Raw genomic sequence first — 12203 nt, 5'->3', positions numbered from 1 at the left:
TCCAATAAGATTTGATTGAGAAAGGAGGCTAGTTTTCATTAGGCCAAAGGGGAAATGATGGACTAAAATCTCAAATCAGAATTCTAGATAGTGCAAAACCCATCAAACCAAACATAAAAACAGAACAAAACTCACTGCCATTGATTTTATGTCGACTCATAGTGACCCTAAATGACAGAGTAGAACTGCCCTTGTGAGTTTCTGTACTCTTTATCAGAGTAGAAAGCCCTGTCTTTCTTTGGAAACAGCAAGAAGGACTTCTTATTGCTTTTAAAGACCCTGATCTAAATTTAATGGCGCATCAATTAATCTATTTGAAATTTCTATAAAATTATAAAAGTGATACTTTCTTTTTTTTTTAAAGTGATACTTTCATTAGACAAATTCTTTGTCTTTCATCAGACAAAAATACAGTGGTTAAATATTAAGAAGCTAGTGGCCTAAATGAAAAAGAATATATATATATATATATATATATATATATAGTTAGTTAGTTAGTTAGGGGCACTGAATCTCTAAACAGAGCGATAGCTGGAAATCTGGGAAGAGAGCCAGCTCCCACCTCTGCTTTCACTACGAAAATCTGGGAACAATCTGGGGGCGCTGAACTTCTACTGTGATGGTAGCATAAGGCCCCAAGGATAGGAGACTGACCAGAACTTGAACAGAGATTGGGAATCTAATGGGAAACACTGCATAAGACTGCAGCACAGAGAATCAAGCTCTCAGTAAAATGAGGAGGCATGGAGGAGAAAACCAAATAGCTAGAGAAACCCTAGGCATGTTTGAAAATTAAAAACAAAAAAACCCCACCTTCTACACAACTCATCATAAATCGAAGAATAAATTAGATACACCTAAAATTAAACATTGAAATTACTGTGTATCTTGGAGAGTCACTATGGCTATTTTTATTCGGTCTCGCTCTGAAAATCCTAGAGGCAAAAAATAAAAGACAAAAGGGCTAACATGTGTTGGGCTATAGAAACAAATCCAGGGATACTTATATATGTGTAAGAGAGTGCTTTATCCCATGGAGTAGTAGTGTATCAGGAAAACATCCCAGTCCAGAACAACGCAAGTCCCTAAGCCCACTACTAGTTCATAAATCCCTCTTCAGGCTCATTCAGCCATGGGTAAGGATGCAGAATGCAGGAAGGTCACCGATCGGTGGGTGCAGTCGTGTGGACCCAGTGACAGTGGACTCATCCCCAGGGCTCACGCAGGTCTCCATGTGCCTCGCCAGCAGGAAGATGAAGGCAGAGAGAGAGGGTCAAGTCCCTAGGACCCTCCTTATGAGGAGGCCACGCCCACAAGGAGGCACCATCAGGCTGGGACCTGACTGACAGGCTAGACCCTACCCCTACACTTCAAGTTGACATGAAATCATGTAACTACCACAAAGAAGATTGAATCAAAATGACTTTTCCTCACCTTTCTCCACATTTCTCTGCATAGACAATGCTAAAGAAAATAGGGGCAAATTACCAGAGTCCCTGGGGCAGCTTAAAAAGGTAACTGAACATGAAATAGGCATTTTGTAAGCCTTAAGTTGCAACCATTAGAAAAGGGACACTTTAAAAATAGAGTATTCACAATATTAAAAAAAAATGAAGTCCGAAGAAATAACCAACACATGCCCAGGCATGCAAGTGTTTTGTAAAGACATTATAAGCTATGCTAATGGACAGCAATAGGAGCCCTAGTGATGCAGTGGTTCAGCACTCGGCGGGAGAATGTCCAGGCTATCTGCTTCCATGGAGATTATAGCTCAGAAAATGCTCCGGGTCGGATTTCCACTCTGTGGAATATGATTGCTAAGCATCAAAATCAAGTGATGTCACCCAGTAACACGAGATATATTTAAGTCAAGGAGAGTGATATCAATGTTAGTATTTAGGAAGACTCTATCATAAAAGATGCTGTCCAAACTGAGCCAGAGATTCATCCAATTAAAATGCCAATTTGAATCTGTGTTAATCTGGGTTGACTACAGAAACAAATCCAGAGATCCTCATGTGTGTGTAAGAGAGAGTTTTATATCAAAGAGTAATTGTATATTAAGAAAACAATCCCACACAGGCCAGATCAAGTCCATAAGTTTGATATTAGTCCATGTCAGATACCTATCTATAAATTTCTCTTCAGACTCATGCAACACATGTAATGATGCCGAATGCAAGAAGATCACAGGGCAGTAGTTGGAAAGTCTTGTGGATCAAGTGGTGGTGTAAGCATCTCAGCGCTGGCATGGGTCTCCACATGGCTCCTCCAGCTCCGGGGCTCTAGTGTAGCTCCTCGTGTCTTGTCATCAGGAATATGAAGCAGAGAGTATGTCTGTATCTAGCTTCCAGTGAACTCTTTATCTCCAAGGTGCCTCCAAATGAGGTCATCAAGCTGCGACCTGATTGACAGGCTAGACTCCACCCCATAACAAGTTGACACCAGATTGTGTAACTACCACATAAACACAATTGGAATCACAAATTCTTTGGCAACTGGAGAAACTGCTCCTAAAGTCATATGTAAGAACAAAGGGCCACAGAGGTGATCTGAAAAAATAAATGGGTTTGTGTGTGTTACCCTACATCAAAAGTTACTATAAAACTGTTATCATCAAGATAATGAGTTACCAAGATCAATGATAGAGAAACAGACAAATTGAACCAAAGGAACTCAAACATAGGAGGGTAAATTGACTGATAACAACAAGTACATCCTATGCAAAGAAAGCGATGGGGTGTGCTCAGGCACTTGGAGATGAGAATTCTTGGGTGGATACCTTTTTCATACCCAGCACCAAAACCAATTTCAGGCAAAACGAAATCTTAAATAAGAAAGGCAAGTTTTAGAAAACAATATATAACACCTTTAGATCTTTGAGGTAGAAAATAATTTCTTTCATTAAAAACAGTAAAGCAGAAACCAATAAAATAAAAAGATTGACTTAAATTAATAGGTTATTCTTTAAAAATATTAATAGAAAGATAAGTTAATAAGCTGGGAGAATACATTTATTAACAAATAAAGCTGCAAGAGAGCCTAATATATGGTAGCTACCTACTAGCCATGTGAACCACTTTAATTAAAACTAAGTGGAAGGAAAATTTAAACTACTCAGCAACTCTGATCACATTGCAGTATTAATTTGGTCACGTATGGCTAGTGGGTCCTTGAGTTGGCGGTGGAGATATAGAATATACCCATCAACATCCAGTGGGAAAATGGTTTGTAAGTAGCACCATGGTAAAATGCTTGGCTCCTAACCTAAAAACTGGCAGTTCAAATTCACCAATTGCTCAAAGGGAATAATAATAATGGAAGGCAGAATACATGAGGATTTATAACTCTGGGACAATATGGGGCAGTTATATTCTGTCCTAGGGGACCCCTCTGGCCTGTAGTCCCCATGGGTCAGAAACAACTCGATGGCAATGGTTTTGTTTGGGTCAAGAAAATCTGGGAGAAAAGCTCTTTGACAATCAGAACAACTACATAGCAATTCTCCTTCACTTGAATTATCCAGATAAAAATAGAGTTTAGCAGAGACTCCCCTTAGGGAGGAAAACAGGAATAAACGAAACAAAACTCTGTTAAAATATGCACAAAGTAAAACTTTATGTCCGGTTCATTCTGAACACAAGCTCTCTGGCTTAGGTTGGGCTCTCTAGAAAAGCCAAACCGGCGAGGCTTAGGGGAGTTTATAACAAGGAAATAACTCACACATTTCCAGGTCTGTGGTTCAGATGTCAGGCTGGAGGCTTCTCCTGGCTCATAGAGCTACTAAGAAAAAAACTAAACTCACAGCCATTAAGTCAATGACGAATCACAGCGACCCCCTGTGGGGTTCTGAGACTAACTGGATGCATAGGTGAAATGAATGCAAGGTCAGTAGGTAAGATAACAAATTGCTAAGACATTCCATGATTGGCAGTCCGGCTACTGGCTCAAGTCCAAAAACCAGCAGTGAGATGACACCCCAGAATGCAGGGTCAAGACTCAGTAAAAGCAAGCAAGTTTTTCTAGAGCCCATAGAACTCCCCCCACCCACCCCTCCCCCCACCCCCACCCCCACCCCTGCAAAAAAAAAACAACAACAACCAAAAACGAAAACAAAACCTTCCCTTCAAGCAATTGGCTGATGGTAGGAGCTCACACCTTGGACGTGGCATGTGGCATCCTAGGCAGTGACCATGCTGTAACAGCCAACCAATGATAGTCCTGGTCCAGCCAATAGGATGCACAAAGCCTTAAGCATCACCTCTTCTACTGGGTAGAAAATTGGGGGTGATTTCATCACTCAGAGCTTCAGTTTCCACATCTGTGATAAAAATAACAATCTTTCCTTCAAGCACATTTTCAAAAATCAAGGTGATGGATAACATTAAAGTAGCTCGTGATGGTGTTCTATAATTATTCAGTAAGCTGTTATGATTTTTAAAACATTCTCATTGATGGCTTCCAAACTTCTTCTTGGCTATGTAAGCAAAGCCATGATATCATTTCAAGACAACAAAACAGCATTCACGTTTGAGAACTGTGCAAAGAAGACCTCGTATCTGTTACTTCAAGGAAAACGGACAACTGATATGCCTGGGTCAGTTTCCTTAGAATGTTATCAAATGGCCTTTGGACTCCCACAAAGTTTCCTGCAGCATGCTTTCTCCCACCAAACTCGCTTTTAATTTCCTGGCCCTAAACCACTTTTTAGTTTGTCGGAATAAATATAAGAGGGTGACTTACGTAGTCTGCTGTAACAGAATGACCGAAAGTGGATGGTTTTAACAGACATTGTTTGCTCACATTTTAGAAAGCTAGAAGTATGAATTCAGAACACGGGCTCCTTTTTAACCTCCCCCTGGGCCCACTGGGTCCTCCGCACAGGGCATGGGTCAAGGCGTGGGTCCAAAAGATGCATGCCATCAGTTTTTCTTTCTTGGCGGTACGAGAGTCCTCTTCTTTCTCTTGTGAGATAAAGGTGATGTAGGCCACACCCCGGGGACACTCCCCTGCCATCCGATGAGTGTTTTAACCTGATTAAGGGTGCTTCAGCCCACCCTGATCCCCTCACAACTGATTCACATTGGGGAAAGAGTGCGTCATTTATATAACTGCCAAATTCCATCGGGACATAACTACCAACCCATGGTGCATCATAGCCCGGCCAAGTTAACACAGATGGGCGAAGTTGGTGGGGGTGGGGGTGAGCTCACACAAAATCCTATCCATGACAGACAGGAACTATGAAGAGGGGATTTGATAGGGCAAGCTGGAGCACATTCACTACAATTTCAGTGAATTTGGTGCGCTTTGTACTTTTTTTTTTTCATCTAAAACCGATAGGAAACAAAAAACAAACATGTGCAGAAGGGCTTCCTCCACCCTTTAAATGTACCCTGCAGAAGCAACGAAGAAAACAGGAGAGCTGCCTTTCACGATTAGACCACCGTGGTGACGAATAAATAACTAGCCTAAAAATAGCTCCATCCAGGGCTGCATGAATGGGACTTCTGAAGTTCAGATCCCATCAAGCTGTTCCCCATGAATCAAAGCAGACAGCATCCAAAGAGTCAAATGATGGCGTACTTCACCATCACTGCCCTGCCATTGCGTGGAAGCACTTTCTTACAGCATCTGATTTTTCGCGCGCGCATGTGTGTGTGTGCGTGTGTGTGTGTGTGTGTGTGTGCTTAAAGTTAGGTTTCAAACCGAGCTTCAGATTACCCGTTAAGGGTCACACACTGTAATGCAGTTGGTGGATTAGCTGAAATTAAAACCCAGAGCCCTCTCTACTACCCTTCTTTTCAAGCAGATCAATTATTTAGGGCCAAGGCCCCTGACACTACGTTTTCATTCAGGAGGCAGCCAGCCTACTTGAAGGCAGCTATAAAGAAAGCAAACAGAATCTGGCTTCAGCCCTTCTGGGTGTCCCCAGCGGTCGGGGGAGAGTGACAAAGAAGGGATGCGGGAAACAGGGAGAGGGAGAGTGAAGAACAAAAGGCCTCTGCCTCCTCTGAGCTGCCCTGGTCCCATCCGTCCCCATCGCCGAGTTCATTTTCTGCTCACTTAATTTCGCACAGCTTCATTTAATTCTCACAGCCCTGGGAGGCAGGTATCATGTTCCTTTCACACTTCAGAGGAAACTCTGAAGCTCCAATGCCTAAATGGTTTGTTTGGGTACGCAGGGTCATTAGGAAAGCCAAATTTTAACCTGAGGTCAGTCTGACTCCAAAGCCAGAGAGCTTTCAAAACAATACCAAAACCCCTCCAAACCTCACCGCCCCCGAGTCCATGTCAATTCCTGGTGACCCAAGAGAGCAGGGTGGAACTCTCCCCTGCGAGTTCCCAAGACTGGAACTCTGAAGGGGAGTGGAAATTCCGTCTTTCTCCTGAGAAGCAGTTGGTAGTTTCGAACCGCTGACCTTGCAGGTCGCAGCCCAATGTGTAGCCGTTAGGCCACCCAAAAGAAGGAATTAAGTAAGTCATACGTCCAAAGCCTAACAGGCACAACAAGCAACCATCCACATAACCATGGTGTGGACCACTCCTGGCAAGCGCAGTGTGAAGTGGCTGTCCACCACCACTCTCCCCGCCCTCAGATGTGCTACAGTCTTTGCACTGACAAGATGCCAGTGTCCAGAGACAAGCGAGAGACCACACGTGGAGACCACTTGGAAAGCGGAGGGAGGAGACCGCCTCCTGAAGCAAAACACAGACCGAGAAGGTTAAGGACTCCGCAGCGGCTTACCTGCTGCACCTCACTCTCTCCGTTTGAGATTTTCTCCGTGTACACGAAGGAGTTGAATATCCGCTGCAACAACAAAAAGAAAAAGAGAAGGTGAACCGACATTAAAGACTTTCCAAATGCGGTGGCTGTTTTCCTTATGGAGGGGGCGGAGGGGGTGTGTGCGTGGATAACTTGTTTACCACCAAAAAAAGAGACTCGGGGAGAACAAAATTTAATTAACTACAGTTAATTTTGCACAGAGAAATCCAAGTATCAGCCAAAGTCAATCACGCTTATGTAAGCAATACCCAGGCACTTCTGTAGTGAAATAAACCAGATGTTACACTATATTTTTCATTTAAAAAATTCATTTAATTATAGATTTCCGGAGCCCATGCCATTTTATCCGACTGGTATAATCGGACAAAGTTGTGTTTCTCATTTAAATCCTGCACTCCCTGAATGCTGTAATTGTTTACAGACGCTAACATCTAATGCAATAAAGCTCTTTTTTTAAAAAAGGATTCTTTCCATAGTCTCTCATGTCCCTATCCAGTCAGTACCTACCCAATATTATCTCTCCCTTTCGTTACCCAAGCACCCCCTCAGGGAAGTAACGTAACAGGACTTGCCAACAATGTGTGGCCTTAAGAGAAGATTCAGTTCTTACACGCCAGGAAATCTGCCGCAATGCCAAGCCATCGGCCTATGCTCCGGCACACGAGTACACGCATTCTCCAACTGGTCCCCGCAGTGCCCACTGCCCCTTACGTGGTCTGCCGCCGAAGACTGGCGGCTGCATGAACCCTTAGAATGACAGAGCTGTCACTACAAACAAAAAACAAAGAGAACCCCTCAGATATGTTGTGGGGGAGAGGGAGAGGGAGAGCGAGCCTGCCTCATGACATCCTAAGGCTTTAAATGTACCATGGGAACTCACTCTCCAGATGAGCAGTCAGACCTAGAGATGTCAGCGGATATTTCCTCTTTCCCTTCGATCGTGCTGCCAAAGGCTTGTCAGTATCTGGGACAGGTTCCCAAGCAGCAGTACACCTGTGCGGGTCTAGTGCGGAAGCTAAGTGCCAAGTTCATCGAGAGCTGCGGAATCCAAGGACAGAAGAGCAGGGTGGCGGGGCAAATTTGGGAAGAGTTAGGGTGGAATTAAAGTCGGGAAAAGTTGAGTTACAAATTATCATGCTGCCCCCCATCGTTCTCCGGGAGGCCATTTGGTTATTCAACAGCTATTTATTGTCCCTTTCCTACCTAGACATGACTTTGCTGGTAGGAGAAGGGGGGGAAATGGTTTTAGGAGACATTTCTCAAAAGGAAGATAATGACAGTGATGTTGACTGATATTTACTGAATGCTAAGCCTGTTCAGTCTACTGAGGAAAGTCTCATATGACCCTTCGGTAGTACAGGTAGCACCATCATCACCGTCCCGTACGTAGCCCAAGAAGCATCACTCTGTGAGGCCACTGAAGGCCCCAGTAAAGTGCACATTGTGTCGCCCATGCAGATGGCATGTAATATTTACACAAATTGACTGCAGCTTTGGAGCTGAAAGACTAAGCCTCAGGGAGATTAAGTAACTTACCCAAAGCCCCTTGGCAAGCCTGAGACTAGACCCCGAGTACCGGGACTCCCTCCACATCTGGTGCTCTTATCTCTTTGGTTTCTTTGCAATTTGCAACCTAGGTACCTAATGCACATTTCATTTATTTATCAAAACAAAACAACAACAAGCCTGGTCAGGATCTAATATCTGAATATAGTGCAGATTAAAACCCTTGTTTGTTAATGCCAACCTATTAAAAGCTCTGAAAATCAGAAGAGTTTGTCATGAGTCAAACATCTTTGATGACAATTCATAACTTTAACTGACGTGTGTGTGTGTAGCCTTTCTTAATACCAAATAGTGTGAGTACTCACGCATCTTGCTGCAGGTGCATGAATACATTTGTTTGTAAGGATCTGCTCTCAAGCTCACTGGGGACATTTTTCCATCAAAAGGTATCAGGGTTCTGAATGCTCAAGTGCATTGCATTTCAGAGGGGACAAGATTAGAAACTGTAGACTTCCATTCTTTCAATTCCCAATGCCCGGTTTTCTGGGGAAAACTGTAGTGGACAGGATTGGCTTGCTCTCAGTAGCTCTGCCCTACTGCTAACCAAAAGGCGCACAGTGTGAATCCAGCCAATGGCTCCACAAAGAAAGGCCCGGCGATCTTCCTTCTATTTAACACTGCGTCAAGAAACCCCTACGCAGCAGTTCTAGTCTGGAACACACAACTGGGTAACCCACTGCGGGGGAGCCCATTCAAACTCCTAGAGACCTTGCCTGGGGTCCCAGAGGCTGTAAATCTCCTGGGAGCAGACAGCCCCACCTTTCTCCCTTGGAATAACCACTGAGTGGGTAGCAGGCTACATGCTTGAGCGTCAGTGCCATGGCTGGATAGCAGGCAGCCAACAGTAACAAGTAGCTGGGCCCATGTCTGACACATCACTACAGCCACCCGACCAGCCTCTATGCCAAGTATCACAGAACAACAATCACCACCAAAAATACGTCTTTACTAAAAATGAGCACCATTTATATCGTCTCTCCAAATCCTGACACATGTGTTGATTTCAAAGGTCCCGGGGTTTACAGGGCTGTGAGAGAGATCTCACTGCATGCAGCGCCTGGCCTCTTCTGGAAGGTGACCCCCCCCAAGAGGTGACTGAGCAATGACAGGGGAACACACCCAAGCTGCCCTGCTCAAGGCAGCATCCAGAGGCCCAACCTCAAGCGTCTACATTGAAGAGTGGTTGCTCAGTTAGAACAAAGAATTTGTGAGAGGCTTTGTTCTTCTCCCGATAATACATATTAAAGGCGGTTCTGTTCAGTCAGTTCTGACACATAGCGAGGCCATGAGGCAGAGTTGACCTGCTGATGGAATTAGATCACCACCTCTTTCTACACGGAACCTCTAGGTGGGTCCGGATCACCCACCTTTCAATGACCAGTTGCGGTAGTTACATCGTTTTTGTGTTGACTTGGAAGATATAAAAATGTAGGTGCAAAATCAAGCCTGTCAATCAGTTCACAGCCTGATGGCACCTCCTGGTGGGCGTGGCCTTCTCAGAAGGGGATCTTGGGAACTTCCCCTCTCTGTCTGCCAGGACCACCACCAGTGGATCCACAGGATTTTGCACCCACCAGCCAGTGATGTCCGTGTACTCTGCATCATTGTGTGTGGCTCCGTACGCCTGAAGAGGGATTTATGGACTAGTATCAGACCCATGGCCTCGTATCAGACTTATGGACTTGATGTGGACTGGGACGGGGTGTCTTGTTGATGCACGATAACTCCTCTAACATACATTGACACCTATGTGAGTGCTACTGAACTTGTTTCTCTGGTCTGTGTGGCTGAACACACCAGCCAAGGACTTAACCATTCCACCTCCAGGACTCCCAACAATTATTAACAAGTGCTAATATTTTATGTAGGTCTTTTTATGGGTTATTAAGCATTTTTTCTATTCGCTAAACCTAACAGATGTGGATAAATAAAAGAACAGTAAAAAAACCAACAACCCATCGCTATCGAACCAATTCCAACTCCGAAGAAGGCCATGGGACAGAGGACAACTGGCTCACGGGGCTCCCAAGGTTGATAGTTCTTGCAGTTTCTTACCATGAAGTGGCTGGTGGGTTCAAAGTGCTGACACGTTGGTTAGCAGCCGGTAGCCTAGCACCGGCCACCAGGAATCTTTAACAACAACAGAAATAAACAAAAACACAGCAAAGAATTGGTGATGCTGTGCGAGCCTCCCCTAAGCGCCATGAATGAGAGATGACCAGCTCGACCGCTGTGCGAGCTACTGCCCACACAAACAATCCCGTCTCACCTTGCCTCTCTAGAATAAACAAAAATAAAATCACTTTTGGGCAACCAGGCCAGTAAAACCGAAACCAGGAACTCAAGACATGCCCACTCAGCCCTGTCTGGCGTAAGGTTAAAAGTTCAGACTCAGGGGTGCACAGGATCTCCAGGTGGAGAAGGAGTTTCCACTGTGCCCAGAACTAGGTCAGAGGACAGGAAGCTTTTTAAGACCAAGGGCCTGGTCAGACCCAGCTCGCTCCAAAGGACCGGTCCATTATAGTTTACAATTTCAGATCAATCAATCATCGCCTTTGATCCCCACCACAGGCCCAGTGTAGCAGGAGGACAGGCATCTGGAAGCACATGTTACAGATTAAGGATACTTATGCTCAAAAGTTAGACAATTTCGGATAGGCGTGCACACACGCGCACACACACACAACTGAGGAATTGAATCCATCCCTTGCACTAAAAAGAGGCATTGCTTAAAAGCAAAGCTACTAAATGTATTTACATCACGGTTTTGTTCAGTACAAACCAAAGCCATTGGCACAGTCTATTCAGACTGACAATGACTACAGGTGTGACACTGCTCTGTCGGTGTCCCAGGCTGTAATCTTTACTGAAGCAGCCTGCCTCAATGGTCTCTCTAAGAGGAACTGGAGGGTTTGAACTGCCAGATTCTTTGGTTCACAACTGGGTGAGCTCTAGGGAAATGCATACCTGATTACAGAAGGAGTTAAATAGAGAATTTGGGATTTGGGGGTTTGTTTGTTTTTTTCCTGTCCATTTTACTTTAAGGAAGGTGTAACCTCACCAATGTGGCCAATGCAAGGGTCATGAAGACCTGCAGAGGAAGGCTTTCTTCTCTGTGACATTCTGTGCAACATGAACAAGTCTTGGTGGTGTAATAAGGCACACAGTGAGCTGCCAACCACAAGGTCAGCAGTTTGAACCCACTAGGCCAACCTGCAAGAGAAAGACGAGTCTGTCTACTCTCTTAGAGAACTACAGTCTTGGAAACAAAAAGGGTAGTTTGAACCCTGTCCTATAGGGTCACTGTGAATTGGAACTAATGGCGGTGAGTGACAATACTCTATAAAACTGGGAAAAGCAGTATTGCTGGTTTGTTTGTTTGGTTTGCTGGCTGACTGGCTGAGAAATCAAAATGCTAGACCTAGCTGGCACTTGAGTGACCTTAACACAGAGTTTTACAGGATGTTAGAGATGTAAAAATGGATGAGCGATCACGTCAGGTAATCGGGATGATTTACTCATAATATCAGGCTTAGGGACGGTGGGTGAGTTGGGCAGTGAGTACTCCTCTGACTCTGTAAGCCATCACTCCATCTATCCCAGTGCCCTGGAGAACCAAGGACAATCCAGAGACTTGAATACAACGCAGCCACAGTCAGGAGTTACCCTGTACAACCCCAAAGTCCTGACAAGTGAAGTACTCGTAGGCCCTGCTTCTGACTCGTTCCTGTTAATGAATGTTCTCTGTTAGTATGAAAACTAAAAGTATGCTTTATTGTGTAGTAAGAAAATCATTAAAATTGCTAAGAAGGTACAAAAATATTTTAAACAGAAGTATTTCACTAAGGCT

General features: G+C 44.4%; 1 protein-coding gene across 1 annotated transcript in view; it reads right to left on the bottom strand.

The window, feature by feature from the left end:
* The window catches only part of CACHD1 (cache domain containing 1), a 243549-nt gene that overhangs the window by 138419 nt on the left and 92927 nt on the right, over nucleotides 1-12203 (bottom strand). Inside the window, exon 2 of the mRNA XM_075557163.1 lies at nucleotides 6749-6811. Coding sequence (XP_075413278.1) covers nucleotides 6749-6811 — 63 coding nt within the window. The remainder of the gene's footprint in view (nucleotides 1-6748; nucleotides 6812-12203) is intronic.

Source organism: Tenrec ecaudatus, chromosome 1 (genome assembly GCF_050624435.1).
Source record: "Tenrec ecaudatus isolate mTenEca1 chromosome 1, mTenEca1.hap1, whole genome shotgun sequence".
Lineage (NCBI taxonomy): Eukaryota > Metazoa > Chordata > Mammalia > Afrosoricida > Tenrecidae > Tenrec > Tenrec ecaudatus.
Note: the sequence above shows the minus strand (reverse complement) of the source record. Positions and strands in the feature narration are given on the sequence as shown.